General features: G+C 51.1%; 1 protein-coding gene across 7 annotated transcripts in view; it reads left to right on the plus strand.

Moving 5' to 3' along the window:
- The window catches only part of TNNT2 (troponin T2, cardiac type), a 36,414-nt gene extending 12,203 nt beyond the window's left edge, over nucleotides 1-24,211 (plus strand). For 3 of the 7 annotated variants that reach the window (XM_048826427.2, XM_048826429.2, XM_048826431.2), the window contains 12 exons: nucleotides 959-994; nucleotides 2,034-2,055; nucleotides 2,680-2,703; nucleotides 5,758-5,818; nucleotides 6,130-6,246; nucleotides 6,698-6,775; nucleotides 7,617-7,727; nucleotides 9,308-9,417; nucleotides 10,265-10,355; nucleotides 17,252-17,292; nucleotides 21,961-22,140; nucleotides 23,886-24,211. In XM_048826427.2, coding sequence (XP_048682384.1) covers nucleotides 959-994; nucleotides 2,034-2,055; nucleotides 2,680-2,703; nucleotides 5,758-5,818; nucleotides 6,130-6,246; nucleotides 6,698-6,775; nucleotides 7,617-7,727; nucleotides 9,308-9,417; nucleotides 10,265-10,355; nucleotides 17,252-17,292; nucleotides 21,961-22,140; nucleotides 23,886-23,934 — 920 coding nt within the window. In that variant the 3' untranslated portion in view covers nucleotides 23,935-24,211. Of the gene's footprint in view, nucleotides 1-958; nucleotides 995-2,033; nucleotides 2,056-2,679; nucleotides 2,704-5,757; nucleotides 5,819-6,129; nucleotides 6,247-6,697; nucleotides 6,776-7,616; nucleotides 7,728-9,307; nucleotides 9,418-10,264; nucleotides 10,356-11,373; nucleotides 11,415-17,251; nucleotides 17,293-21,960; nucleotides 22,141-23,885 lie in introns of those variants that run through there. The other 4 variants (XM_048826430.2, XM_048826433.2, XM_048826434.2 and 1 more) reach the window with 4 other exon arrangements.
- Nucleotides 24,212-26,393: the final 2,182 nt, after the last annotated feature.

Here is a 26,393-nt window from a genome sequence, read left to right on the forward strand (position 1 = left end):
GAAAAGGACCTAGGGGTTACAGTGGACGAGAAGCTGGATAGGAGTCAACAGTGTGCCCTTGTTGCCAAGAAGGCAAACGGCACATTGGGCTGCATTAGTAGGGGCATTGCCAGCAGATCGAGGGACGTGATCGTTCCCCTCTGTTCGGTACTGGTAAGGCCACATCTGGAGCATTGCGTCCAGTTTTGGGGCCCCCACTATAGAAAGGATGTGGACAAATTGAAGAGAGTCCAGCAGAGGGCAACAAAAATGATCAGGGGGCTGCAGCACATGACTTACGAGGAGCGGCTGAGGGAACTGGGATTGTTTAGTCTGCAGAAGAGAAGAATGAAGGGGGATTTGATAGCTGCTTTCAACTACCTGAGAGGTGGTTCCAAAGAGGATGGAGCTCGGCTGTTCTCAGTGGTGGTGGATGACAGAACAAGGAGCCATGGTCTCAAGTTGCAGAGGGGGAGGTCTAGGTTTGATATTGGGAAACATTATTTCACCAGGAGGGTGGTGAAGCCCTGGAATGCGTTACCTAGGGAGGTGGTGGAATCTCCCTCCTTAGAGGTTTTTAAGGCCCAGCTTGACAAAGCCCTGGCTGGGATGATTTAGTTGGGAATCGGTCCTGCTTTGAGCAGGGGGTTGGACGAGATGACCTTCTGAGGTGTCTTCCAACCTTGATCTTCTATGATTCTAAGATGCCACCTGGTGGTCACTCGGTCAATGTGTTTTGCTCAACTGAGGCCCATGCGTCTCAAGTCCCCAGAACGGTGGTACTAAAAATCCATGGCCCGGTCTTGGTGGGACATGCCACCTGGGGATAAAGTGGGAGAAAGGCTCAGTCCGCGTCCCCTTCACCCCCAGCCCATCCCTGCTGCCTCCTGGAGTGCAGGGTGTGTACAGTGGCACCGATTGGCCATGCAGGCGCAGATCGGGTGCGTGGTTGGGGGCTAAAGCTCCGTCTCTCCCACAGGTGGTGAGGGGGAGCACGAGCAGGAGTCTGGGGAAGGTAACGTACCTGTCCTCTCCCTGTGCCCCACAGGGAGTTGCGCTGGAGGGAAGGAACGAGCCCCGATTCACATACACCCATCCCTTCCTGGGGGGAGCGGACAGCAAACCCTCCTGACCACCCCGCTGCCCTCTCCCCTGACCCATGATGAGCATGAGCACCCGTCACTAGACAGCAGCAGGACCAGGGGGCGTGGGGAGTTGGGGCACAGGGTGCCACATCCATTCAGGTGACTTCACTTTGTTAGGCTGTGGGGCTGATTAGGGGTGTGAGCTTTGGACCAGATGCCCTGTACCGGGCACCCACATACTAGCCAGGAGAGCTGTTATGTTCCCCGCTGGTGCGGGCACGCCGCTGGCTTGCTGTGGCTGAGATGGGCCTGTACGGTGGGGACACTGCCCGCCCCTGCACTAACAGTTTGGGCAGCTTCTTGGGGCAATGTGTCCCCTGTTCCCAGCCACTAGGGGAACCCCTGCCTGCCTGCATGGGGTGGGGAGCCCGCAGGCAGCCACGTTATGAATGTCTGAAGCAGTTGTGGGGCATGTACCTCAGTGTCAGGGCAAAAACAGGGTCTACCCTATGCAATGGAGTTCCTCAGCCGGCTAGCGCTGTCTGGACAGGCAATAGGAAAGGAGACTGGACCAATTGCTGGGAGCTGAAATACTCTTTAAGTGGATGGGGTGGTTGAAATCTGGCCAGATTTGACAGTCTGGGCCCATCTGTAGCCCTAGTGAACTGCCTGGCTCCTCCATACCTGACTCCAGGCTGTAGGTTTACCTGCAGCATGGCATGGAGCTAGGGTGACCAGACAGGAAATGTGAAAAATTGGGACGGGGGTGGGGCGTAATAGGAGCATATATAAGAAAAAGACCCCAAAATCCTGACTGTCCCTATACAATCAGGACATCTGGTCACCCTACATGGAGCAAAGGGAGTCTGGGGGTGCCCGGCCCATCACTGATATTTACATTGCAGTGGAAAGGCGAACCTCTCTGTGCCATTAACTCTGTGTTTCTCTTTGGTTCCCACGGACCCGCAGGGGAGTCAAAGCCAAAGCCCAAGTAAGTAGAAATGCATTTTGTGTAGGGGGATGGGAAGTTTGGATTGTGCGTGTGTGCGGAATCGCTCTGCCGTTTGGCTGGGCAGGGGCTGTATACAGTGCAGTAAATACCAGGGGGAAGGGGTGGAGTCGGGGCTAAAGAGCCCCAGAACAGGAGAAGGGAAGCGAAATAGGGAGAGGGTGGGGGAGGAGAAAGAGAGAGCAGAAAAGCAAGCGGGGGAAGGGACGAAGGAGAACAAGGGGGGCGAGGGAGGTGGGGAGTGTGGCACAGGGAGAGTGCGATCAGAGCTGGTGAGTCGGGAGCAGCTTGTGCATTCAATGGCACAATCAGAACCTCGCACTCTGGCTTGTGATATAGGAGCTTAGCGGTGCATTCTCCAGTGCAGCAAAGCCCCCTGTGCATTCCTTGAAGCGACCTTCTCGGAAGCCATCCGAGCATTCCCTGAGACAACCACCTGCTCGGGTGGAGGAATCTCCTGCAGGTGAATGGGAATGTTCTCATGAATCCCTGGGAGCCCCAGTTCCCTGTTAGATGGATAAAGCAAGGGAGCACCGAGTGCTCTAGGCCCCGGGAAGGAGACACCCTGCTAAACCTTCTCTTCCTTCCTCTCTCCCTACTCCTCAGTTCCACCCTTCCGAGTGTCGCCAGGTAGGCTCAGCTGTCTAAGCCTCTGCAATAATGCTGCTGCCTAACAACGGGTTGTGCCCTAGCTGGTCTGGGTGGACACACACGTTGCTTTTGCTGACAGGTACAAGGAAGAGCTGGACTAGCAATGTCCTCGTCTCAATGAGGTTCAAAGGAACAAAAGGGGTTTGGAGGGAAGCATCAGCAATACCAGTCAGCGAGCTCAGTCCATGATCATCTCTCCAGCTGAGCAGGGCTCTTAAGAGTGATAAGCCTGAAGCAAAACTTTTTCAAATTTGAAGCCGGATTGAGAATCAAAATCTGCACCCCAGGCTTACTTCTACCAGTAGATGCCTTCAGATGGCCCGGCAGACGAGACTGGACGGAACCAGGATGCCTGGGTCCTATATTTAGTCTGGCCACTGATTTAGTGTGGACAGGTCCCTCCCCAAACCCTCGCCTCAATTTACCCACCTGTAGGATAGGGCTGAGGATACTGCCCCTCCTTTGAGATCTGTGGGTGGTACCGTTTTGTCAGCAGGGCATTTGCATCTGGATACTCCAATAAGCACTTTGGCCCAGATCCTCCAAGGTATTTGGGTGCTTAACTCTCATTGGTTTCAGTTAGGTGCCTAAATGTCTTGGAGGATGTTAGGGGGCTTATTCCTTCACCCACTTACTTCCCTGGTCCTTCTCGCATGAACAGAGAGCAACAATACCCGAAGTCCAAAGGTGCAAACAATTCGATGTTTATTGGGGTGAACTTCCAGCAAGCATGATTCCAGTTTCCTTCCTTAGTATCCTCCTTCCCAGCTCTGACACCACAAAGCCTTAAACCTGTGTCCCTGTTCCCATTCCTGCCCTTAGCCAAACATGATTCCAACTTCCTTACTCCCATTCCCTGTTCCCATCTCACACACCCACATCCCCACCCCCACCCACACCCAGTCACTTCCTCATTGACTACAGATTATATAGTAAAACTTGAGTTCTGCTTAGCTATACCTTAACCAATCATTTTCCTGAAATTTAACTAACCAATCCTAACATATTGTAACATGATTATGTAACCAATTATATCCCACCACCTCAATTAGTTTACACCCAGCAAAATTAATTATACAGCAGACAGGAACAATCACAGAACCAGACAGAGATTATACAGACAAACAATAGCAAAGTGGGAACTATAATGACAAAACAATACAGAAGTGAGGATTTCACATCCCAGCTATTGATAAGTGAGTTCTTGCCAGACAGGATGCTATCAAACTAAGTTTCCTTTTACATTTTCTAGGCACTTCCCTTTCTCTGGAGGTGATAGGAATATAATCCTGTCCTGATAGTGCCTAACAGCCCAATAGCACCTTATTTCAATGTGACTAGTTTGGAATGTGAGGAGGTGACCGGTTGCTTCCCAGCTTATGGCTGCCTCTGCTGCTTAGCCAAAGGCCTGAGCCTAAGCACAGGGCCACAAACTGTCACAGTAAGAGAAGGCCCTTACACTGGCAGACAGTGGTTTTGATTCTTTCTTTTATACCTCTATCACTAGCCAAGTGATAAGAATACACCTAAATTCTTAGAGTATAGGCCTTTACAGACAGGCCTGAATATCTATATCCTAACAGAGGATCTGGGCCATTGCCATTATTTCTATGTACTGTCTATTGTGGATGATGAGGCTGTTTCACTGACATACTTAAGCACCCCAATGCTGCATTCAATGGCGCTATTAAGGTTCCCGTATTTGAAACTCGGGCCCAGAAGTGTCTGCCCCAGAGCTGCTGGATGGCTCACTTCCCCCAAACCTTCTGTTGGTCTTTTTGATAAAACTTTCAAGCCTATCAAGGGAAAAGCACCGGGTAGATACCCGTCAGCAGCTTGGGGTTGGCTGCCACATCGCTCAATTCTGGTTCCTTGCTTGAAAGTGTGACCATTTTCTAAACCTTTGGGGTGCTTTCCTGGCACAGGTGGCTAGGGGACTTGTCTGGTAGCTGCCACTGCAAATCATAGAATCATAGAATATAAGGGTTGGAAGGGACCCCAGAAGGTCATCTAGTCCAACCCCCTGCTCGAAGCAGGACCAATTCCCAGTTAAATCATCCCAGCCAGGGCTTTGTCAAGCCTGACCTTAAAAACCTCTAAGGAAGGAGATTCTACCACCTCCCTAGGTAACGCATTCCAATGTTTCACCACCCTCTTAGTGAATGCCAGACTGCAGATGGGGTGAAATGCACCCCAAGCAGAGGGCCAGCAGGAGGCCTAGGAACTGCTTGAGACCAGGACTTACATGAGATTGGGGCGGTGCTTTGTGCTTGTGCATTTCATCCATAGTGGGCTGTCACCTTACACTCTGTCTGTTTTTCACAAACACTGGGGCCTGGACAGCTCTGGGAAATAGCAACGAGACCCCAAGCCAGTCATGTCTAGGCTCACTGCTCCAGGCTAGCTTGAACTGGCCATGATCCAAAGCTGTTCCAGCTGGTCAGTAGTGATCCATGTGAAACGGAGCTGGGGGGTGCCCAGGGACAGGTGTCTTCACTATAAAAACAACCCCCCAACCGCTATTCCACCCTGGCTGGCAGTCTCAAGTTAGTATTACATTGCCCTGTACTGAAAACTGACTTGTTCCCCCCATCTTTACGTATGCTGGGTGTGTGCGCGAATGACTTCTTTTGCAAGCTTATTTGCCAGGGTTTCATTGGTAAAAAGTTTGGACAATTATTTATTGTATTTTTACCTCTGTGAGGGCCCGATCCCCTTTCCATGGTAGAACGGGGCCTACAGTCTATACATGCCAAAAAATGACAACACAACTCTATAAACCCAATTATCTAGGCAGTTATACCTCTGGGCCCCTAAAGCTCATAGAAACCTAATAGTAGATTGACTCTCACAGTTGTATTCACACACACACGCTACTTTCTCCTGCCACCTTTCACAGCAGTGTGCTGTCTAACAGGTCTGTATGAACACTAAATTAACCTACGAAGAAGCTTCTCCTACCTGGAGCTAAATGAGGCCATAATCCGTTTTCCAGCCGAACGGAGAGAAATTCCTTTCTGCTTCTGATTGCAGGCTCTTCATGCCAAACTTGGTGCCTCCCAAGATCCCAGATGGGGAGAAAGTGGACTTTGATGTGAGTATTGGGTGCCCAATGGACTGTGGGCCTGCTCTGTGGGTAAGCCATGGGCTTCAGTCACCGGGGCTGTCAGGCTGGCACTAAATTCACTCATGCAAGCATCTCCTAGTCCCTCCAGGCATGTACCCAGCATGCCCAGACAGTACCAAGTCTGCCAGCCCCTCTGGGTATGTACCCAGGGGACCTGGTACCATGCCTGCCAGCCCCTGCTCTCATCCTTAGATGGCCCCTGGCTCCCACGGTGCCCTAGTGGCTATTGATCTGGGAGGGCAGTAGCGATGGCTGGCTCAGGGTCATGTTCCATACAGGACATTCACCGCAAGCGCATGGAGAAGGATCTGAACGAGTTGCAGGGCCTGATCGATGCCCATTTCGAGAACAGAAAGAAAGAGGAAGAGGAGCTGATCTCACTCAAGGACCGAATAGTACGTCTGGAGGTCCCAGATTGTCCCGTTACTCCTCCCCCCCGCGAGTCTCCAAGTTAAGGGCCATGTTCTGTCCCTGCTGAAGACATGGGGGAGCAGGGTCAAGCCCTAGAAAAGCAAGATGCGGACTCAGGGGAGAGAGAGGGGACCAAGGTCTGATCCAGACTGAGGAGCCTGGACCCAGGACTTGGGAAGTGCCATCTTTCATTATTTGATACCAGGTCATGTGGTGCCCCGCCACCCATCATCCTGGTGGCCAGCCATGTCTGGAGGAAGCAGAGGTCACGTGGCAGGGAAACGGGCACTCCTGACCATACCAACAGAGCAAATGCTTCCCCTTGGGCTGGGCCCCTAGTCACTTGGGATCCAGAGAGAGCTCTCCCTGGGTCCCTCATGTGGGGGCGGGGGTCGTCCCTGGCCTCGAAGCCCAAGCCTTGTTCTTCCCCTGCAGGAGCATCGGCGAGCGGAGCGGGCGGAGCAGCAGCGGATCCGCAGCGAGCGGGAGAAGGAGCGCCAGGCCCGCATGGCTGTGAGTGTCCCGCCTCCCAGAGCAGGAGAGGGCCAACAAAACCCCCAGTGATGGAGCCGGGTCTAGCCTTCTCCCCTGTCGTCCAGCTGGGAGCAGCTGCTGTTACCCCTTCTCGTACTGCAGGGACCTTCCTTCTAGCTGTGGGGGACTCCCCTTTAGTGCAGCTTCTAGATCAGCCGGCAGGGATGCTCCAGACCCACCTGGGACTGAGACTCCTAGGCCCTGCTTGGCCCAGGGAGCTGGTGGCCACATATTCCACCAGGGCCCCTTGGTTGAGCTGCAGCCTTGGGCTGGGCTGCTCACAGCTCTCCCAAGCGATGCTGGGCTGGGCTGGGTTAGCGCTCTGCTGGGGAGAGCTTGAATGAACCTCCAGGCAATGGAGGAAGTGGTGTTTGCTTCATCACAGGGTGTTCTTCCTCCCAAGCCAGCACCCAGCTCCAGAGGGGCTCAGACAGGGGCCTGCACCACTTGCAGTGTTGTTAAGTGACTGCGTTAAATGGTGACAAAGCCTGGTGTCCAGGCTGATGTCCAGTACTGGTGACTGCTGCCCTGAGCCCCACTTGCCCTTCTACTTGGGGGAGTTATTCATGGCTGGTGCACACTGGCCACTGCAGCCTACGGGTGGTTGCTTCTGTTGCATGGGGAGGTGCCTTCAAGGGGCAGCAAAGCCCATCGGTACATAAGCAGCTATCATGGCATGTGACTGTGCAGCCCTTGGTCTGGTCTGTAGCTGTCTGTGTGTTCCCAGCGGCTCTCACTCTGCTGAGTCTGTCTCTCCAGCAGCAGTGAGTTCCCCTGGCTTCCCTCGAGACCCCTCTTGCTCTGGCTTTACCCCTGACAGGAAGAGAGAGCCCGCAGAGAGGAAGAGGAGGCCAGGAAGAAGGCGGAAGAGGATGCCAGGAAGAAGAAGGCTTTCTCCAACATGCTGCATTTTGGGGGCTACCTGCAGAAGGTACGATTCCAGCTTGGGGTGCTTGGGAACTGGCCGTGGTGGTGGTAGCCAGAGTCCCCACCCAGTAGCAGGACTCAGCATGTGTGTTCGTCCTGCTGTTTACTGGGGGCCAGATGCCAACTGGGGACCCTCATGGCAGCATCTCTCTCTGCAGCATGCCCAGTCCCCATGGCATCCCAATGACCCTGGGCCGTGCTAAGCTGGCCTCTGGCCCAGGCGATTCTAACTTTACAACTGCCTGCTCCTCCCACTCCTGATTCTGTTCCTTTGTCTCTGTTCCTGAAAACCAGAGGTCCCTTTGCAATCAGGCTGCTTCAGTCCTTGGAGCTGGCATAACTGAGTGGCTGGTGGCAGGGGTGGTGGGTCGACTCTAGGTGCAGAGAGTGCGTATGGACCACCCTCAGGACACAGAGACATAAGAACGGCCATACGGGGTCAGACCAAAGGTCCATCCAGCCCAATATCCTGTCTTCCGACAGTGGCCAATGCCAGGTGCCCCAGAGGGAGTGAAGAGCTCGGAAGAAACAACACTAAGGCAGCCAAAGGCTGGCTAGCGCCGCGGGAGGAGCAGCCTGCAGCAGCTAGAGGCAAATGTCTGTCTTAGGGCTGTAGTTGGGGGCTCCATCCCACAGTTAAAGGGACCAGCTGTAGGGGAGCATGCTGGGAAAATTCCCATGAAAGGAAGACCCCCAAGTGGAGCGTTAAGGGGGTGAGGGAGAAGAAGCCTGAGCTGAGGGCAGAGGTTGTGGAGGAAGGGGCCGTTGGTGCAGTTCCACTATTCTGTCCTCCTTTGCTTTTGCGAGGAGATTGTGCTTAAATCAGAAAACTCCAGGGCCCGATTCTCCTGCTGCAGGAGAGGGGTGAGTCTCACTGAAGCTTCCTGCATCCTTTGGAGGTGTTATTTCCTGTGCGATAAGGTCATCGCCAGAGCATCAGACTTTAGCCGATCTCCCTACCCACTAGACAGAACCATGGCAGTCACCTAGGGCAGCCTTCTTGCTCCCTTCTCTGTGCAGGGCACTCAGCCCTCAGGACTCTGCCGCGCAGACTTTACTGGCATGACAGGCTGCCTGTCTTCCAGGCTGTTTGTTCCGTGGCTGGTAGTTTTGGTGCTGTCCATGCCCTTCTGGGGAGAAGTACCATTTTTGGAAGTATTACAGCTCCGCCTAGGGGCCCAGCTGAGATCAGGCCCCCTTGTTCCAGGTGCTGTGCGCCCACAGTGAGAGAGTCCCTGCCCTAAAGAGCTCACAAGCTAACTATATAAGACAAAAGTTAGGCAAGGGAAACTGAGTCACAGAGCAGGCAAGTGACTTATTTGAATAACCCAGCAGGTCAATGGCAAAGCTGGAAATAGAATCCAGGTCTGCTGAGTCTCAGCCTAGTGCCCCCTCCACTGGACTAGCCTCATGGCAAGTGGACTGCCTGAAAAGGCTGGCTGGGGTGGGCATCTTGCTCAGCTCCGCTGGGCTTCCCCTTTGGAACCTCTCCATGCCATTGAGGTGTAGGGGTCACTCCAGCTCAGTGCGGGGAGAGGAGGGGGAATTAAATTCCCTCTGACTCGGGCCAGCTGATGTCTTCAGACAGAGAAGAAAAGTGGGAAGAAACAAACGGAGCGGGAGAAGAAGAAGAAGATCCTCAGCGAGCGGCGGAAGCCTCTGAATATCGACCACCTGAACGAAGACAAGTTGAGGTGAGGGTAAGGGAGGGACTGGGGCAGTACCCTCCCCCACAAACCTACCAGGCTGAAGATGAGCTCACAGGCTGGAGCCTGAGTCCCAGAACCCTTTGCATCACTAACCCAGAGGGGCAGCAAATCAACCTGCCCCCTCCCACCTCTTCCTTCACCCCAAGCGAGGCCAGCTGCCCCCCCTCCTGTACCAGACTGTGAGGAGCCCTCACCACCAGGGCAGCGCTACGCACTGCGGTGGCCAGGCTGCCCGGGTTGAGCTGTGGGACGCCGTCGATGCAGGCGTGCAGATGCAGGGGGGAGCGCCGAAAGGCAGTGGGTGTGCCGCGCTGGAGTGAGAAAGCAGCAGCAGATCATCTGTGACCCAGCAGCTCTGGGCTGCCTCAGCCCTCGATCCCCATTACTCCCGCTGCGGCCAAGGGGATGGCAGCTGTGGCTGCCGGCTGGGATGGAACTCGAGCAGCAGAAGCGCAAGGCCCCAGCATGGGAGCCAAGAGGGAAACTCCAGGGCTGTGAGTAAGTAGCAGGCTGGTATAGTCACAGGGGCTGGCTGCTGGGGGAGCTGTGATCACACACCCTATGCCTGTGTTATGTCCCCATCGTGGACCAAGGGCACTGCATGGTCCTAGGTGTGCTAAGCTCCAGTAGGCAGCAGGTGCCGACATGGTGTGAACTCAGGCATTGCTCCAGTCCCCTGTATCTACCCTGTTGGGGGGCAAAGCCTAAAGAACCTCATCACAAGTGGGACTGGAGGCTGGTGGGGATCAGAACTGTGATTCGGTGAATCACATGGATAACCTTCCGTGCCCCCCTGCATCTCCTCACTGGCTTCCCATGGCTTTCCCCCCAGGGACAAGGCCAAGGAGCTGTGGCAGAGCATCCACGACCTGGAGGCTGAGAAATTCGAGCTGCAGGAAAAGTTCAAGCGGCAGAAATACGAGGTGAGGGTTGTTCTGACCTCAGCTTCCCCCTGTGGCCCCATCTCTGCTGTGGGGAGCCGGCTGAGGCTATTGTACCCAGCCTGCCAACTGTATCACGGGGAAACCTGAGGAAAGCTCCCTCATTCTCCTGGGAATGGAGGTTGTGATGAGATCCCCAGTCCCATTCCCTAATCTGGATTTGAACCCAACTCTCCAAAAGTGCAAGGCCAGTGCGCTCAGGTGAGTTGAGCCAGACCCTGAGCTGGTGTAAATCAGCAAAGTGCTAATGACCCCAGCAGAGTTACACCAGTTTGTGCCAGCTGAAGTGGTGGCCACAGAGCTTTAGTGAATGCCATGTGAGCATTGTAGACTCCCAGCTATCAACACTGCAAAACAGCCTGCTGGACGTGGACACCTGTGGATCATCTAGCCAGCTGGAATCTCCCTAAGCAGCAAACACCTGGCTGTCTGTCAGGCCCTCCCGTTCTGTACACTCACAAGTCGCCTAATGGCTGGATTATTTTATGCTCTCTCCTAGCACAGCGAACGGATAGCTGAACTATCTATCACATTTCCAGTGCATCCATCACCACACCCAGGGTTCACTAACATTGTTTCACCATCCACATCCTCCCTCAGCACAAGCAAAGTCTTTGTGGTTGTGTGCTAAACCCTGTCAGGGCATGGCTGGTGTCTCGCCAAATTTGGCTCTGGCTCATGGTTGAGAAGTTGTCCCAAAGAAGCCTTGGTTGAATGTGGCTTCCAACCATGGCAGCCCGAGTAGGGCATCTTCAGCCTGTAGCTCCAGATCTTTTTTCTATACGCCTTTGCTCTGGGTTCAGTCCTGTGAAGTGCTTAGGCCCAGATCCTCAAACACATTTAGGTGCCTAACTCCCTTTGAGGATCTGAGCCCGAGCGCCCATGACTTGTGGTGAAGATGAGTGCCCGTCACAGCATCAGGCCCTCTCTCTGTTAACCTCCCCTCTGAGTGCTTGCTTGTGTCTGCCTTTTAATGTTCTCTTCTCTCTAACTCCACCAGATTGTCACGCTCACTGCTCGCTGCGATGAGCTAAGCAAGTAGTAAGTACCACCCAGCTCACGGCCGCAGCTTCCTGCCTGGGTTTGTGCTTGACACGCTGGCTGGCTGAGAGGGAGCAGACAGTCCTGCTGGCATAGGGAAGAGCCCAAGCAGAGATCTGTGTCCGTGAGCCATAGATCCAGGTGGGATGTATTAAGATGGAGGTCTACTTAGGGGCTAGGTAACAAATGGATAGATGGGAAGGTGAATGAGTGAGAACCTAAGAATTGCCAGCCCAGATCAGCCCCCATTCCCCTATCTAGTACAGTCTCCTAACAGTGGCCAGAACCTGCTGCAACAGAGAAAGGTGCAAGTAATGTCGCAATCGAACATCCTGCCCCTCGAGGGAGATTCCTCCTAACCCTTATCAGCTCGTGCCCTGAAGCATGACCCTTTTTTGAAACCTGTTTATGAAGGGACAGAGGGGTGAAAGAAACGGGGAATGCTCTACATTAAAGACCCCATTACCTGGTTTTAGAGCTATTGGTAACTCAGAAGTGCAGGATCTTGAATGCCTATGGATCAATCTGCTAGCAAACAAAGACCAGGACTGGGTACTGGTGGGGGGCGGTCTTTTATAGACCACCAAATGACCGAGTCAGTTACTCCTTAATTACCTGGCTGTAATGTGTGGAAAGGAAACATTGTAGTGTTATGGGGACTTCTGTTTGAGAGACACTCACTCATGGTCTCCTGCAGCCAATAGAAAACCATTAGAATTTCTAAAACTTATAGGCGATGGATTTTCTAACAGACAGTGCACCCGGCGCAAGGCAGACCCATTTTGGCCATCATTTTGAAGATTAATGATTCAGTGGATGGGAAGTTGGTGGTTGCCAAGGGACCGAGAATCATGCCCTAATTATGTTAATTGATTCATAAATTCCAAGGCTGGAGGGGACCATTTTGATCATCTAGTCGGACCTCCAGTAAAAGGCCAGAGAACTGCTTCAAAATAGTTCCTACAGCAGACCTTTTAGAAAAACATCCAAGCTTGATTTAAAAATTGTCAGTGATGGAGAATCCACCACGACCCTTGGTAAATTGTTTCAATGGTTAATTACTGTCTCCAGTATAAATTTACACCTTCTTTCCAACCTTAATTTGTCAGTATAGAGACACAGATGGACTATAAGGTGGAAAGAAAACTGGCTAGATCGTCGGGCTCAACGGGTAGTGATCAATGGCTCCATGTCTAGTTGGCAGCCGGTGTCAAGTGGAGTGCCCCAGGGGTCGGTCCTGGGGCCGGTTTTGTTCAATATCTTCATAAATGATCTGGAGGATGGTGTGGATTGCACTCTCAGCAAATTTGCGGATGACACTAAACTAGGAGGAGTGGTAGATACGCTGGAGGGTAGGGATAGGATACAGAGGGACCTAGACAAATTGGAGGATTGGGCCAAAAGAAATCTGATGAGGTTCAATAAGGATAAGTGCAGGGTCCTGCACTTAGGACGGAAGAATCCAATGCACCGCTACAGACTAGGGACCGAATGGCTAGGCAGCAGTTCTGCGGAAAAGGACCTAGGGGTGACAGTGGACGAGAAGCTGGATAGGAGTCAACAGTGTGCCCTTGTTGCCAAGAAGGCCAATGGCATTTTGGGATGTATAAGTAGGGGCATTACCAGCAGATCGAGGGACATGATAGTTCCCCTCTGTTCAGCATTGGTGAGGCCTCATCTGGAGTACTGTGTCCAGTTTTGGGCCCCACATTACAGGAAGGATGTGGAAAAATTAGAAAGCATCCAGCGGAGGGCAACAAAAATGATGAGGGGACTGGAACACATGACTTATGAGGAGAGGCTTAGGGAACTGGGATTGTTTAGTCTGCGGAAGAGAAGAATGAGGGGTGATTTGATAGCTGCTTTCAACTACCTGAAAGGGGGTTCCAAAGAGGATGGCTCTAGACTGTTCTCAGTGGTAGCAGATGACAGAACAAGGAGTAATGGTCTCAAGTTGCAGTGGGGGAGGTTTAGGCTGGATATTCGGAAAAAACTTTTTCACTAAGAGGGTGGTGAAACCCTGGAATGGGTTCCCTAGGGAGGTGGTGGAATCTCTTTCCTTAGAAGTTTTTAAGGTCTGGCTTGACACAGCCCTGGCTGGGATGATGTAGTTGGGGATTGGTTCTGCTTCGAGCAGGGGGTTGGACTAGATGACCTCCTGAGGTCTCTTCCAACCTGGATAGTCTATGATTCTATGATCCAAACCGCTAATATATATACTTTGTGCTTCAACAGGGCTAATTTCCCAAAGCTGATGAAAGTTTTATGAGTGAAATTGAAGTGGGGGGGAGGGTTTAGATAGTAAAACATGAATGAAAATTGGGATTTCTTAAACAAGAGTTGATTCGATTGTCATCACTGTATAATTAAGAAATAGGACAACTTTGCATAAAAGTCCATCCTGGTTCAGTGGAGAATTGAAGACATCAATTTAGAAATAAATTAAAATCAAATGGGTTGGGGGGAAGGAGAAATAGATCACAAGCAATATAAATGAGTGGTTATGAAGTATAGAAAATTAATAAGAGAAGTTAAAGACCTCAAGTTAAATTTCATGGCTGGCAGGTCTAAGGACAATAAAGAGGCGTTTTTTAAGCATGAACAAAAGAAATCCTAACAATAGTTTAAGCCTGTTAGTAGTGGTGATGGTAAAATTGTTAATGAGGCAGCAAAAGCAGAAGTGTTCAATAAATATTTCTGTTCTGTATTTGGAAAGAAGCAGGTTGATGTACTCATCAGATGAGGATGATAAACAGTATCTGCTAATTTTAAATCAGCAGGCCTGTATAACTTGCACCCAAAAGTCCTGAAAGAGTTGGCTGAGGAGATCTCTGGCCCGTTGATGTTAATTTTGAATAAATCATGCAATACCTGGGAAATCCCTTCCAGCCTTAAAATCTCTGAATCTAATATAACTCTAGATGTTCCCATTATATAAGTAGGGGCATAGCGAGCAGATCGAGGGACGTGATCGTTCCCCTCTATTCGACATTGGTGAGGCCTCATCTGGAGTACTGTGTCCAGTTTTGGGCCCCACACTTCAAGAAGGATGTGGATAAATTGGAGAGAGTCCAGCGAAGGGCAACAAAAATGATTAGGGGTCTGGAACATATGAGTTATGAGGAGAGGCTGAGGGAGCTGGGATTGTTTAGCCTGCAGAAGAGAAGAATGAGGGGGGATTTGATAGCTGTTTTCAACTACCTGAAAGGGGGTTCCAAAGAGGATGGCTCTAGACTGTTCTCAATGGTATCAGATGACAGAACGAGGAGTAATGGTCTCAAGCTGCAGTGGGGGAGGTTTAGATTGGATATTAGGAAAAACTTTTTCACTATGAGGGTGGTGAAACACTGGAATGCGTTACCTAGGGAGGTGGTAGAATCTCCTTCCTTAGAGGTTTTTAAGGTCAGGCTTGACAAAGCCCTGGCTGGGATGATTTAACTGGGAATTGGTCCTGCTTTGAGCAGGGGGTTGGACTAGATGACCTTCTGGGGTCCCTTCCAACCCTTATATTCTATGATTCTATGATTATAGTTATCTATATAAAGGTCACATCCTTGTTTTTGCTCTTAAAACCAAATGACCAAAAGTGGCCACTGACGTTGGGTGTTTCCATTTTGCTGAAACAAGTAACCACTTCGGAAGATGTTGGCTTCATCCTCTCTGATGTGTGTCAGGGTGAATCAGGAGGTGGGGGTGTGAGTGGATATAATTGTGTAGTAGTGTGTTTAGGTGTGTGGGGAGATAGTTGGCAGAGTAAGGACTGATTTGGGCTGTTGCCTTCCTTGGGTCCGAAAGGGCCCAGATGCTGTCTGCTCTCTCCATGCCCCTCCGTGAAGTGTGTTTGAACCTTGCCTGGCTTGCAATGCTACCTAGGACCTCGACTCACTCAGTAAGGGAAGCCACGCATCCCTTGCCATGGGACATGTCTGGGTAAGTACACGAGCCCTTTCTAGACTGTTGATGAGCAATAACTGTCCTGTCCTTCCTGTCCCTGTGCTCGGAGTACAAACTGAGTCAGCAGTTTTGGATCTAACCAAACCGCCAATGTTCCTAGCCAGCCATCTATGGATTTGCTTTCCAGCTGGTGACAGCCCACACCACCCATCCCCCTTCCTTTCCTCCTGTACACATGGCTCACTTGGTCCCTACAAGCAGGATGCGTAGGGCCTATGTGTGAGGCTGGAGATGCACAGGGCTGCAGCAAGTTTGCACTGGAGACCTCAGATCCACGTAGCCCAGGTACTGTACACACGGAGCCCATGTCCCGTCATTCATGGGAGCCCTGGCAGGATGTGCCCATCTAGGCACAGCTGAGAACAGCTTTTGCTTGCTCCATACCACCATGGAGGTCGGGCTCTACCATTCATCTCTGTGCAGCAGGCATTGTTCTGTGGCTGGCCTGGAGAGGCTGGTCATACAGGAGAGAAGCATTGTGAAGAACACCTGCAGAGGCTTGGCCTTGTGAAAGAATCTCTTTCAGTTCCTCTATGGAAGGCAGGCAGTGAGTGTCTCTGTTAGGGGGCTTATTCCTTCACCCACTCACTTCCCTGGTCCTTCTCGCATGAACAGAGAGCAACAATACCCGAAGTCCAAAGGTGCAAACAGTTCGATGTTTATTGGGGTGAACTTCCAGCAAGCATGATTCCAGTTTCCTTCCTTAGTATCCTCCTTCCCAGCTCTGACACCACAGAGCCTTACACCTGTGTCCCTGTTCCCATTCCTGCCCTTAGTCAAACATGATTCCAATTTTCCCAGCCCCATTCCCTGTTCCCATTTCCCCTTTTAGCAAAACATGATTCCAATTTCCTTACCCCTGTTCCCATCTCCCACACCCACCCCCACAGCCACCCCTTAAGGTTAACCTGTCCCCCTTATTTTCAGGCTTGACTTGTTTTTTTCACCTCCCTTTCCTGGAGGGCCATAATCTGAGTCTTCTAGTAGCTTGTTTGCTGACCAGATGTATTCGTTATTTGCAGCTCCTTTGTGCCCATCAGCTAGGTAATTTGCCTTTACACACAGAGGCTTACTAGCTTGCTTTTGGATCCAAAGCTGTTAGCAGTTTAGAGAGTGTCTTAAAAGGGAAACATTCCACTAGAGTTCTGATTACTTTCCACTTTCATCTCCTGCTCCAAAACACACAGATCTGAAAAAGAAAGCACAACCTATTGTGGCTCCTTTTGGAGCCCTATTAGGATTTTAATGAAGTACCATGTTTTATTTGCATTTCTTTTACCCTTCTCCAATATACACCGCACACGTCCTGGGAAAATGCAAATTCCTTCCATATAGTTTAACCTCCATAACATCATATTAGCCAAATTAATTTTACACAAGGTATAACTGCCTCCCCCATACCCACAGAGTTTTCATGCACACCCACCAAAGCAACAATCTAATCCCCCAGAGCCATCCCAAGGCTCAGTGTTCCCATCAGTCTCTCACCTGACGCCACTGAGAACAGCCATGTGGGCTGCTCTCTGCATTCCCATGCACCGGTCGGAAGTGCAGCAGATGAGAGCCAGGTCTGGTCTGTGATGAGAAGACCAGACGAGAAGGGGATTCTCTGTTGGAGCTGCGGGTCACAGACCTGCCCTGTGGCTCTCTAGCTCCCAGCTTGACATAACACAGCCTGTGCTACCCACCATCACTTCCAGGGTCTCCCTGTGTCCGGGCCTGGACTAAGCAGGAGCTGTGGACTGCATGATGTGGCCAGGCCACTCTGGAGGGTCAACTGGGGAGACCATTTCCTGCTCTGTCTTCCGCTGCCTTCTGGCAGCCCCCTGCCCAATGCAAGTGGCAGCCCCAGGACTCACTGTCCCTCTGTATTTCTCTTGCAGATTAATGTTCTCCGAAACCGCATTAGCGATCACCAGAAGGTGTAAGTACCAGGGCTGCCTTCTGCCTCCCCTCTCCCTTCCTGCCACCCTCTTTCAGCACTCGCCTGCTCTACTCTCTGCCTTTCCCCTTGGCCCCTCCTTTCCCCTCTTGTTGCCCCCATGGCTCTCAGCTCTCCCCTTCCCTTGCTGCTTCCTCTCCTTTCCCCATCTCTTCCTTGTCCGTATTTTGTTCCTTCACCTGTCCTCCGCCTCCCCTGCTCACCCCGTTGCTACTGCACATTGACAGGCACACAGAGAAGATCCCGTGATCTTTGTTTTTATCCTGCTGGTGCCTTCATCCTTCTTTTCTTCCTGCTCCTGCTTACACATTTCCCTATCCAACCCCCCCCCCCCCACTCCTTTTTTTTCCTCTAACCTCCCTGTCTCCATGTCATTTCCCCTTTGCACCACTTCTCCCTTAATCTGGCATAGGGCGAGTCACATCCACCTCTAGTGGCTGGCCCACAGCGAAGATGACAACCTACTCTTGCTGCCAGCTGAGAATCCTTTAGCTCAAGTGTCAGGAGTGCTGGGTTCAAACCCTGATGATGTGGTCATAAGCCTGTGCTACTGGCCTCCCTTGTCATGATCCTGTATCATATATTGATTGGCTACAGAGCTTACATCTGAGTGAGGTACACACCAGGTGTGTTCAATATAAGGTCAGTTTATGCTATGCCAGGTATGGCTGAGGTTTGCTTAAATAAGGTATCTTACACACACCACCACGTGGTGACTGAACTGTATAATATAGTTTAGCATTCCGTTACATCTCCCCCTTTAAGTGCTACATTCCTACCATTTGCAATAGTTACATGCTGTCTTTGGAGTTCAGTACTGATCAGTCTAAGTGTCTCTGAAATAGTACTGGTTTTCTAATTACATGGCCTGAATGCATAACGCCTCGCTCATCCGGCTGTCCGTTAGTTGCAATGACTAGCTGTGGTTGGTTTGGAATCTTTGAGTCGTCATCGCATTCTGCATCTACCACCTGTAGAGTTTGCTCCGTTGATTGCTCTTTCTGAGGAACAAACTGTAAGTGTTGACGGTTTCTGTTCAACTCTCCAATGTCGGTCTCGATCACATGATCTGATTACTACATTTTTTTTCTTGACAACAGTTGGAGTTGTCCATCCATCTTGTCCATCTGATTTGACATGAACTTAGTCACCTGGTTCTAAACCCGGCAGTGCTCTGAGTGAAGTCTGTTGTAAAAGTGTGAGCCTTTTTATCCAATTTGGCTACTGTCTTTGTGTCTGGCCACTTTGGAGTTAGAACTATTGTTCCAGTTTTGGAAAAGAACATGAGTTGTCTTCCCACCAGGAGTTGTGCAGGACAACATCCAAGAGCTGGTGTTGATCTGTAGCTCAGAAGAGCAAGGAACGGATCTTCCGGCTGAAGGATTTTCTTGGCTGCCAGTACAGCTACCTCAGCCTTTCTATTCGCTTGTGAGTAATGTGGGCTGCTAGTCATATGATCTAAGTCCTGTTTCTTTCAGAATGACTTAAATTCTGCTGCAGTGAATTGTGGTCCATTGTCCGTCACTAGTTCTGGAATACTGAAGATAAGCAAAAGAGCACTTCAGTGTTTCGATAACACTGTGACATGTTGTCTTTCAAGTACAGTGTTTCTATGTACTTGGAAAAATAGAACACAGTGATGTCCTCTGAATTCACATATATCTGCAGCTAGTCTCGTCCAAGGTCTCTCTGGTAGGGGTGTAAAGGTTCTTTGTATTGCACTGGTCTGTTAGTTCTGCAATGTTCACATGCAGATACTTTATTCTTTACGTCTTTGCTGATGCCTGGTCACCACACCAGCTGGTTGGCCTGTTCACAGCATTTAGTTAATCCTTGATGTCCTTCACGGATGAGGTTTAGGATTTCTCCTCTCATTTTGTTTGGAATTACAATGCAGTTGCCTTTTAATCATAAGTCCATTTGACTCGCTTAATTCTCCACACAGTACAATGTAGTCTTTTTGTCACTTACTTAGTGTCCTTTTAGATACTTGGGTCAGCCACCCATAATGTAACTTAGAACTTCCTGAAGTTGTGTGTCTGTCAAGGTTGCTTTTTGTAGATGGAGTAGTTTGTTTTGTTTTGTTTTGTTTTTTTCTGACACTGGTCTGTATGTGTCCACGAACACCTCTACATCATCTTCAAGCTCATGGGTAGCTGAGTGTGATGCTGGGCTCTGTGACCGTGTCTGGTACTACCAGCGTTTCCCAGGAACATATTTAGCAATTGGGTTAAATTGAATCAACCGTAGCAATAGACATTGGCATCTCAGTGGTACTTGATCCAGGTCTTGTCTGTTGATGAAGGTTGCAGGTGGTCTGAGTGGAAACAAATCCAGTCTGCACCGATATCTGTAAAAGGTCTCTCCTGCCCATGCGCTTGCCCGTCTCTCCTTTTCAATCGGTGCATATCGTTTTTCTGCTTCTGTGAATGAGCAAGAACAAAATGCAGCTGGCTTCTACTCAGAACCCTGTTAGTGCAACGATACACACCTAGTCCATAGCTACTTGTATCTGCACTGACAATGGTGGATTTCTGCATATCATAGTGCTTGAGAATTGGAGCTATGGAGATCATTTCTTTTACTGTAGCTCAGATGTGTTGGAATTTCAGTTCAATCAGTGGTTTTGTTACTGCAGAGAGGCCTTGCTGATATCGAGCAAGGTAACTTACTATCCCTAGTACATGTCTCAGTTCTGGTGAATGTATTCCACCAATGAAGGTATTCAGTTTTTGAATGGCTTTTACTTTCTCAGACCTAGGACTGGTTCCATCTTTGTCTATCCCAAAAACACAATTTGGGGCAGGCAGAAAATGCACTTTGCCTGGTATAGCTTTAGCTTCAGGCTGACTGACCGATGTAGGCTCAGGACTTCATTGAGGGTTTTGTTTTTCTTCCATCAAAGAACGATGTATCAGAATATCATCCATGAAAAGTACAACTCCGTTTGTGTTTAACAGTTCTTCCATCTTTCTTTGTGAACTTTCAGGTGCACTGGTGATTCCAAAAAGTAATCTTCAAAAACAAAATCTCCCAAAGATGAGATAAATGTAGTCAGTTTAGCACTGTCTTTGGCTAAAGGAATTTGCCAGATTCCATTCGAGGCATCCACCTTGGAGAATACTGTTGCTCCTTTCAGTTGGGGAAAGAAGCCATCCAGTGTGTGTATGGACAGCGGGGGTGTTGATGTTTTGCCACCATCATACGTGATCTGGGCAGTGAATTCTTTCTTTGCCACAGCTAGAGTTGTTTATCTTTTTTCTCCATCACACTTGTGACCCCATGTCATGCTCCTGGATCAGATATAGATTGGTTCCAGAGTTTATTTCTGAGCATGATACACACCAGATGTGTTCATCATATGATCCTTTAACGGACTGCCAGGTATGGCTGAGTTTAGCTTAAACATGGTATTTGACACGTACATAGCATCACCTGGTGACTAAACGGGATAATACAGTTCAGCATTCCAGTACTCACACCCAGCTCCTTTCTTCTCATCTTAGCAGGATCTCTTCCATCTCTTGTCTTGCCTCCTCGGTTCTCAGGCTCCCTGTTCCCCCTTGTCTTTGTTCCTCCACCACCGTTCCCCTCCCCTCTTACCCTACTCACTCTCCTGGGCCCTGCTGAGCCTTCATCGCTTGCGGTCCCTTCTCTCCTCCTTTCTTTCACTTGAGTTTCTCCCTCCTCCTTTACCCTCTCCCAATGTCTCTTCTCGTCCCCCCCTTTCCCTTTTCCCCCCGCCCTGCCTCACTGCTGCCGTCCCCTCCCAGGCCCCTTGGCTCTGATATTTCCTTCTCCCCTTGTTGCAGTTCTTTGAGCTGCTCTTGGTTTTGAGACCCATCTGTAGTGGGTTCTGGGGGCCTGGCCCCATAGGAGGACAGTGGGAGGGCCTGCGTATGGAAGGTCCTTGCCTCCAGTGGATCTCAGAATCCACAGGCCCCACCCCCACGGGAGGCCCCCCTCTCCGTCCCCCCCAATATCCACTCTCTTTCAGAGGAGCGGGGATGGGCTGCCCTCTGTGTGAGGCAAATGCAGGCAGCGTGATACCTTACAGCAGCCTGGGCTGCTGTATCTGGAAACCATGTCCTCTCTCCAGCCAGCCCAAGTGGCACAGAGAGGGACCCAATCCTGAATGTCTCAGACTGACAGTCTGTCTAAACCAGTATCCTGGCCTCAGTCGTCCTATCACATGGCGTAAGGGTGACAGGATCAGGCCCTCCATTGCCATGGATCCTACCTGGCCCATTCTGGGCCAGATCCCCTGGTAAACGAGAGGGGTTCCACTGAACATTGGGAATTCCCATTTCCACCAGGTGAGGGCAGGGCACCAGCCTGTTTGGATACAATTCTCTCTTGCCTGCTTTTTCTTCCCTCTAATTCTTATCTGAGGATCGGCGGGTTTGAGTCTGCTCTCTTTCACTGGTGTAACTGTTTTCAATGCCATTTTCACGAGTGTGAATGAGAGGGGAATCTGGCCTCAGGGGGTTACTTCTGATTTATACCGGAGTGAGTGAGAGTGGACTCAGGTCCATCACTAGAGCTTCCTAAAAAAAAAAAAAAAAAAAAAAAAGGGGGGGGGGCATAATTTGAGTGGAAAATCTTCTCAAAAATTTTGTCCCTTTTTTAAATCATGATTTTGAATTTCAGAACCTTTCAGCCCGCTCCATGCGTTACATCTCCAGGCCCATCCCCTTTTGCATCTGTCCCACGCCTGAATCAAACCCCTCTGCGGCTACATTTGGACACATGGCTGGGGGCAGTTTGGCCGGAGGGTCGTTTTGTACTTGGGAGGGGAATGGGAATAAGCTGTCGGAGCAGCAGAACTTGGTAAGGCATCAGGCTCGTGTTCCCGTGTAGATGTCTCTCTGGTGACCAAGAGCAAGGGGTAGAAAGAGACAGGGGAAGCCCAGTAGCTAGCAAGTCATTTAGCCTTTGCCTTGAGGCATCAGCCAATCTATAACCCATACTGATGAGTAGAGCACCTTTTAAACCCTGCTCTCTGAGAATCTGATGCCCAGTCATGTGGCAGCTAGGAGCATTCTGCGCTGTTTACGCCAAATCTCTCTTCTCTCTTCCCCTCTGACGTGACCCGGCCCTACAGCAAAGGGTGAGTAGCATGGCCGTCCTTGTGCTGCGTGGGTCTGATCTGGTTTACACTACATGCATGCTGCATGGGGAAACCGGTTTGAAGTGAAGCTGAATCTGGGGAGGGAAAACTGGGAGTGGTCTAAGCAACTTCTTGTCACCATGGTATGTTTGCCAGGGCCACTTTTCATAGTGTCCTGGGGCTTGGGCAGGGGAGCTATGAACAGACCAGAGCAAGAAGGAAACCTGGCTCCTTTGGGCTCATCTTATTGGAAGGGTTCAGTGATTACAGTAAAAAATCTAACTCCTTAGAGCATTGTTATATTTGGATCTTGAGCTCTGTGATTGGTCATTTAGTCACATGGGGTGGTTTCTCTTCCCTGATTGGATACACTAACCCTTATAAACAGAAGGAATTTCTGAGGCATTGAACTTGTCAGGCACTGCAAGCAGCTGGAGGTATACAAGCTACAGGGCTTGTGGGACCTGGGCAATCTCAGCCTGACCTCTCTGCCCCAGGAAGAGCCATGGTCCCCCAAAAGAGTTAGCAATAGAGGGCTCCTCTCTGGGGGAGGCAGAAGGGAAGGCCCAAGCCCCATTGACTGGCTGCCAGGACAGAGTTGGGAGTTTGTTCTAAACTCTGGGAAATAAAGGTCACTTTTCTCCTCACTGACTTGGGGCCAGATCCCTCCTGGTGTAAGGCAGCGTTGCTCTCTTGACTGTAATGGAGTTGTGCCAGTTTACACCAACTAAGGGTTTGGCCCAGACACTTTGACACACTGGCCAGTCCTAATGACCACAGACACACCATCTTGGCTTGTATTCACCTCTGCACCACTGTCTGGGCCCTTCCCTGTCTGACCAGGCAGAAGGGCCAAGTGAGCAGAGCACATATAAAACACGTGGACTGGAATGCTCTTAGACAATTTCACCGGCCCTCCCCCCGGGCCTGATTCTTTTCTCATTGGCACCTGGTGCAAATAAGGAGGGCCAGTGTAGACAAGAAAAGAATTGGGCCCAATGCACTCGAATAATACCCACTCACCATCACTGCCACTTGGTGGAGGGGGACATTGTGTAGCTGTTTCTACCCCGGCCAAGTCCTTAGGATTGACTTCTTCATTGTTTTCCTAAAGACTCTTTGGGATGAGAGAGGGGGTGTCGCTGACTGACATACCTGCCTTGGCAAAGAGTTTTGGCCAATCTATTTGGGTCCAACCTTTGTCCGTGAAATGCGTTTGCTAAGAGCCAAATCCTAGCTCCATGAAAGCCAATGGTAAAGGCCCCTTGACCAGGATTTGACCCTAGGGAAGGCTGCCCCAGAGATTTCCTCCCTTTGTTTGCAGTGAGCTTCAGTCTTCCCTTCCCTCTCCAGCTGGGAAGAGAGCATAGCTCCTGAGGAACCCAGACCGCTCCCTGCTCTCAGCTCTTTTCACACCCCCTCGAAGGAACACCTTTCAGCAGGTGCTTCTCTGCTTCCCTTCCAGCTCGAAGGCTGCCCGTGGGAAGACCGTGGTTGGCGGCCGATGGAAGTAGCACCCGTCGGATGGGCACGAGGCAGAGAGGAGAGGCCCAAGCACGGAGCGGTGCATTCCTGTTTGGTCAGCCAGCTGGATTCCGTTTTACCACAGATCCTGCACGAACCCACCCGCCACCCCAAAGGACGCAAACCCATTGTGCTTGCACAGCTCTCACTGCAGGGGCAGCACTGTGTGTGTGTGGAGCAAATGCTTTGCTAGGTCAGTGCTGCTTGCTCTCTTCACCGAACCCCGGGATGCTACTGTGTCTGTAAATAAAGAGCATCAGAAAGGGAGATGTGCCTTTCCTGCCCAGCCATATTCCATCTGGCCTGCTTGCTAAACTTGACCTACTGCCCTGTGCCCAGAAGATTCAGGCCGTGGAGCTGACCCTCAGCTGGTGTATGTCACTGTGGCACCATTGAACCACGCGAATAAACGCTACCAGAGGATCAAGCTCTCGGAGTGCAGTGGAGCTAGGTTGAGCTCCAGCCACTGAGTGTCTGCTCCCTGCTAGTGCTGGATGAACCTTAGTTTCAGAAAGGTCCCAAAACTGTTGGTTGAATTCCAAACAGCCCACTTGATTTTGAGAAGCTGGGCTGGGAGACTCTTGAAAACCCACGAGGGGCTTGTCTACACGGGCTGTTAGGGTGCAGTAAGCCAGGATGTGAGCGTACGGGGTGCTAGCTTGCCATGTGGACACCGCCCCAGTGCACGGAAAGCTCTGAGAGAGCTTTGACTTAAGCTATGTCTACACTACAGAGCCACGGCCCGAAAGGGGGAGTTCTGCCAGTCCAGGAACACCAACTCCCCCAATGACATTAGCGCTCTGCTGTTTGCACAGCTGCGTCTACACTGGGGGTTCGGTTGGTGTGGCTCCGGCACTCGGGGTGTGGTTTTTCACACCCTGAGAGACCTAGCTAGGCTGCTGTAAATTCTAGTACAGTCCAAGCCTTCCTGCACTTTGCAAGTAGCAGCAGCTACAGCGGACTCTGGGACTTTCGCGGCACTCTTGCAGGATCTGTGTAGGACGTTGCCACGCAGCAGTGTAGCGGGCTGTAGATTTATATCCTGGCCAGCTGTACAGTAATGTCTCCTGCAGATAAGCCCTTAATCACGCTCGTGAGGCACTTCCAGCTGTTGGATGGGTCAGAAATACCATGAGGCTATGGCCCCTCTCCCACACTATTCCAGTGCTCAATCTCTGTCATAGAGTTAGAGCTGTGGGATTGTCTTGCTTGTGTCCCTGTGAGTCTGAGACAGGAGCAAGGGTGAAAAACCGATCTCTGTCCTGCTTCAAGTCACAAACAACTCCTTCTCTCATTTCAAATCCACTTGGTTTAGTTTCATGACATAGCTCTTAACGCTGAATGCTCCCACCTGGTGCAATGGAAGGAACGTGTGCTTTTCTCACGTCCCGGTCTCGCATGGTGCACAGGGCCCTTGGATATCTCTAAGTGGCCTCCTATGCTCCCATGGGCAGGCATTGTAATCCCAAGTGCCTCTGGGCCTGCCCCATGGAGCAGGCGGTGGGTTGTCTCTGCAACACCTCTTGCTCCCATGAATAGTTGGAGGCCCTGCTGCCAACTCCCACCAGCTCCCTGCTTTGCCTTCCAGATTGGTAGACCTAGGAGCCTTTGTTTGCTTCTGACACCATCCACTGAAGATGTGAGCCAGCGCGCTCTGTAAATCCATACCTGTGGGTCCATCAACTCAGCTCTCTTAGCGGGCGAGCCTGGAGTATTGCTGTGACTAGTCAGCAGAGCAGCAGCTGTAATATTTGTATATCTCTTGGCAATGGGGCTGGTGTATGATTCTGCACACGTGTGTCAGGGGAGAGCCTGTTTGGGCGTTGGGCCTTGCCATCCCCGACTGGCCTAGCTCCTAGGACAGTGAGTACCTGGCTGTTTCTCAGCAGACTCCTGTAGTGGACTAGGGCCTGGCTCTGAGTAGCTGCTCAGTATGGACCATGGGAGGAGGATCCACAACAGGCTCTATCTGCCCACAAATGGGTGAGACGGGCGGAGGAGGCGACCTCATGGGGTCCTTCGTCTTGCAGTGCTGTCTGTCTGGCTGCCTTCCCCGTCTGCATCCACCACACTAGTGCTCCCGGGGCATCCCAGCCCTGTGCTCAGTAACTGAGCTGGCTGGCAGTGGGGTCAGCCGACTGGCATCTCCCTACTGCCCCCTGAAGGTGGGTGGCACCATCCTGCCCCCTCCAAGGACCCCCCCCCTCAGGAATTGGGGGCACACCAGGCCTCAGCCTCCCTGCAACAAGCCTCTCTGAGTGGGAGTGACCATCCACACCATGAAAGGTTAATGAGAACGGAGGGGGCCCACTTGACCTTCCCTGGGCGGGGGGCAGAGAGGAGTGTTCCCTGCCTGCCCCCCCCCCCCCCGGCGAACGGGCCCGTGTGGTTGAGCTGGGGCGTCCTAGGTGAAACTGATCTGGCAGAACTCACAAAAGGCCAGACCGTA

Source organism: Caretta caretta, chromosome 21, assembly GCF_965140235.1.
Source record: "Caretta caretta isolate rCarCar2 chromosome 21, rCarCar1.hap1, whole genome shotgun sequence".
Lineage (NCBI taxonomy): Eukaryota > Metazoa > Chordata > Testudines > Cheloniidae > Caretta > Caretta caretta.